We start from the raw sequence: 4,512 nt of genomic DNA on the forward strand, positions 1-4,512 counted from the left end.
ACTTGATGTACTGTCCAGGTCCTGGTCCAGCAATCCAGGAGAACTAAGGATGACTAACGCACCCTTCTCTGTCCAAACACCCAAGGATATTAGGCTAAGTAACATCCATCAGACAACCAACTCTCTGTGATGCACGACCTTTGTCTGAGAAGTCCCAACTGTGCATGGTAACGAGTTGCGCCTGTTTTGGGCCAAGGCATTCCCCCTACTCTAACTATTTATGTCGCGCATCTGACATAGCAGCAGTAGGAACCATTTTTAACGTCTTTTAGTTATGACGCGGTGTCGGCCCGAGATTCGAACCTATCACCTTCCCGACGACGAGCGGATGCGCTACGTGTTGAGCCACGGTCGCGGGTTTAGTTTTAGCATAAATATCCCTGCTTATGCTTAATGCAATTGTGCTTGTTTTCATATAACAAGATGGTAGGAGCTAAAATATGTCTAATTTTGGTCTTCATAGCAGCTTCTTGTGGAGCAAATATAGGTTAGTTCTAAGACAGATAATAGTTATTAAGCGCAGCGTTTTATAGACAGCATTTCGTGGATATCAAATTGAAAATTATAAGATTAATTCCGGTTATATTATCCCCGAGGGGCCGAAGGCCAGGGCTAATAAAATGGTAGAGAATTATCTATAATACGATACATGATTTTTCGGTATGGCTTAGAACGGGTTATAATCCACCGGATGTTAAAATTGGTTTCGGAGCCATACTGGAAAAGTGCATAGAAAAACATAATAGATCTTAATAAATATACATCTCAAAGTAGAAGAGAGAGAATTGAATACATTGTTTAGTTGTATTTATTGGATTTTACTAATTTACTAAAATCATATTTGGACGACGACGTTTTAAGTAACTTTGTTTTAGTTTTACTACATATTAAAAACTCTTTATATTTTCATTTTAATAGATAGAGAATTACAACCCAGAGAAGATTTTAAGGTATTAATTATTTCCTATTACTAATATATAAGCACAAACAATGTAAAAGTAACTGGTTGTCTATGTATGTCTCTGTCTTATTCTATATATATTATAATGAACAACTTTAGGAAGCGACTTTTTTGGGCGATGATATTTCTCTCAATATATTTATAAAACTTCCCTAGAACTATAGGAATAAACGTTGAATAAATTTAAAAGTTTGATGCCTTGAGTTTTTCTTTCTGAGGATTTTACATGTTGGGTCCGTAACCATTCGCCCTACTTATAGGAAGTTACAATCAGCGGTTACCGAGATCCTTCAGTTCAGACAGACAGACATACATCCTGTTACTTTTATTTTTTTTTTTGTAGGAAATGCCAATGTCTCTGAACCAGTTCAAGAAAGAAATTGTCGAAGAGGTATACATTTTTGTTTAGTAACTTCAAGTGGGAAGGGCCCACTGAACCGTAAATTATACATGCTCTATTCTTCATTTGCATATAAAGTTTTCAAATCTCGGGACAAAAACAGACGACCTTACTACTTTATATACTTGGATGATTTTCCTCTTTTAACCTCTTAATAAGCCAACTCACATTTTAAGTATTTTATACCTTGCGCATTTTTCTGGCAACTAATGATGTTTAAGGTTTTGACTGCCCTGCATGGTATATATGAGAAGAGAAATGAACTGGTATCACAAGGAATGCTCCCTGAAAAACGCTCGGCTGATTCTCAAGGTAAATTTTTATGTTGCATCAGATTTTTTATGTACACCGCTGGCTACACCCATCATTCATCGCCTTTTCCACATCACCTCCTCTCCTAAAACTGGCTTATAAATGAGGTCTATATCAGCAGGCTATATTCAAGACAAATTTTCCCCGCGTATATCCTATATCCATTATTAAAAGTTTAAACTAATAAAAGTATGTTCTCTTTTTACTTTTGAAGTTTAACTATCAATATTAGATTGATTACATTTCTAACACAAAGAATGATTTTGCGACTATCATACTTAATTGTCTTTGTCATCATTGAGAGATGTTATATTTTTTTTTGTAGGAAATTGGATCAACAAAATTCCTGACAGAATTAGGAGAGAAAAGCAGGTCCTTTTAATAAACCATTGTTAAATTTTGTTAGTTTATTTATAGAAATAACATATCTTTTTTTATTTTTTTAAATCTTAAAGTTATGGTATAATTTACAAAATAAATTTATTATGAAAATATGGTAAATTCAATTAAAATCTACCTTTTACCCAATTACACTAAACCATTAGCATCAACAATACATTTAAAAGTATGTTTTTGGTTCATATGCGATAAGAGTGAAAAAGCCTAAACTTTAGAACATTTTTTTTTAAATGCCATAATAAACAACTGATTATGTTGATATAATATCTGCAATTAATTTGGAAAGGATAAAAATTGCAAGAATTTTTAAAACTATGTAACGTATTCATTTATGTTTTAGGTTCGATTCCATCAATGCTACTTTAATCCTATCTCCTGCTTTTAGAACATCCACAAAGTTCAAATAGCTATTTATCTCATCGTATTATAGACAGCTTTCCGCGGAAAGTAAAATTAAAAAATTATAAGAATATAACCAGTATTGTTAGCCCCTAGGGGCCGAATGTCCAGGCTAACAAAAAAATTTATTTATTTTATGATTTTTTATTTTAATATTTGTGGAAAATTGACTGTAATACAATGCTATACATGGTTTTTTAGTATGGCTGAGAATCCTTTCGAATCCACAGGATATTTATCGGTTTCGAGGCCATACTGGAAACTATTATATTTTAATTATGTTATCATAATCCCTATATAATTGTAACAAAATAGTATATAAAGACACATATAGAGGCTGATATTATTTATATAGAATTGTCTATTATATTATGCTAAACAAATATATATATATATTGAATAAAATCATTTTTTTGTCAATTTTTTTATGGTAAAACAAATGTCGTCTTACTAGTGTGATATCAAAATAAAATGATTATGTTCAGTTCATAGCTAGGCAGCGAATAAAAAATTTTTTTTTTGAATATAATATCTTCCTTGAGTTTGTCTTGATATCTGGTATAGTCTCCGAGACAGAAAGGGGGAAATATTTTACACCCCCCACCCCACAGAATAATGATTATTTAATGTCCCCCCACATGAATATGGTTCAGTATTTTACTACAAACATAGCGAGGTGGGAGTGGACATAGGACTGTAAATTATACTAATACCCAAAGTTTTATGAATATTCCTAACCGCTTCAGAACCTGTAACTGCGGTGCCATAACCCCACGGGGCTACCTAGTACCAAAATCCTGACACAAATTAATAAACAAACAAAACTAACCCCCCCCCCCCTCTTATTTTCTATTCATTTCAAAAAGAGTGGGCAGGGGAACGTCCTCAACTAGTAACTTTGAGGGAAATCACCATTATTTCTGATTAATATATATAAATAACACCATTAATAATTAATAAGGTAAACATGGCTGAAACTTTATTTTCATGACGATAAACAAACATACTGTAGAAAGTCAGAATAGTTCCTTTAGTTGGATTTAGTAGTTTTATAGTTAAATGTTTGTTATCAAAAACAGATACTTTAAATATTTAGGATGTTTCCGTAAATATATAAGACCTTTAGAATCATCCTATTAATTTGAAACCTTATTGAATAGTATTCCAGAAACAATAAAAAATAACTAATTTTAGAGTCATCTCTAAAACCATTCCATTTTTAAGTAAGACATTTTTAATAATTTTTATGCTAAACTTTTCAGCGTTATTACGTTAAGTAGTTTTTTAAAGGATAAACAATCAGTTTTTTGTCTGCTTTTACAGATGTTAAATTTGTTGAAGTTCTTCTAGGATGATAAAATTAAAAAAAGCAAAGCTCACAAAATAGCAATATCACTTATCACACATTTTAATGATATGTCAACCTAAGATAAAATATTAATTACAAAAAAAACATAATAAAATCATCTCTCAAAAATTGGTATTATCCTCTTATAAATAGTTTGTATCGGAACGCAATCCTAGCCGTTCTCGATATCTTAATCTCAAGCCCTCCGAATGACCAACATGTGAAGTTTACAAATGTGTATTTATTACCATGAAAACAGTGAATCTAAAACAAAAATATAAAAATTAATTACATAATATTAATGGTTTATTATTTTTGTAGATCGAGGTTGCGTGATTTCAATTTAATTAAAAATATAAAATTTCTAAAAAACTTTAAATTGGCACGAAACATATTAAATAGCATCAGAAATTGATAATTTTAGATTCAAATGATCAATAAAATTAAGGAAAATATTCGTATGTCAAAAGCTAGCAGTTAAATGGTCTATTTGTTGAAAAATTAATGTTTTAAATTCCTTCGTAAAAATATACCATACTACACTTATTAATAAGAATTGAAGATAAATTCTTACCACATTATGATGTCAAACTAAGCAGAAGGCTTATTTGAGATATTCCACACATCAGAGCACATGTATATTAAAGCAATACATTATTTTTATTCACTTAGCTCCTCACGTGGGACTAATCA

The 4,512-nt window shown here is 31.1% G+C and overlaps 1 protein-coding gene across 1 annotated transcript; it reads left to right on the forward strand.

Annotated features, from left to right (window-relative positions):
- Positions 1 to 367: 367 nt before the first annotated feature.
- AstC (Allatostatin C) lies at positions 368 to 2,876 on the forward strand. The gene is made up of 6 exons (XM_080176057.1): positions 368 to 487; positions 919 to 950; positions 1,305 to 1,352; positions 1,583 to 1,673; positions 1,999 to 2,045; positions 2,413 to 2,876. The coding sequence occupies exons 1-6, from the start codon at positions 394 to 396 to the stop codon at positions 2,455 to 2,457; spliced, it is 357 nt and encodes a 118-aa protein (XP_080032183.1). The 5' UTR covers positions 368 to 393; the 3' UTR covers positions 2,458 to 2,876.
- Positions 2,877 to 4,512: the final 1,636 nt, after the last annotated feature.

The sequence above is a fragment of the Acartia tonsa genome, chromosome 11 (genome assembly GCF_053477335.1).
Source record: "Acartia tonsa isolate MP-2025a chromosome 11, ASM5347733v1, whole genome shotgun sequence".
Classification (NCBI taxonomy): Eukaryota; Metazoa; Arthropoda; class Copepoda; order Calanoida; family Acartiidae; genus Acartia; species Acartia tonsa.

Excerpts from the sequence above, each read along its gene's own strand:
- AstC (XM_080176057.1), top strand. The coding sequence starts at position 394 with ATGCAATTGTGCTTGTTTTCATATAACAAGATGGTAGGAGCTAAAATA. Across the intron at positions 1,674-1,998 it reads ACGCTCGGCTGATTCTCAAG|GAAATTGGATCAACAAAATT; the intron begins GTAAATTTTTAT and ends TTTTTTTTGTAG. Across the intron at positions 2,046-2,412 it reads GAATTAGGAGAGAAAAGCAG|GTTCGATTCCATCAATGCTA; the intron begins GTCCTTTTAATA and ends TTTATGTTTTAG.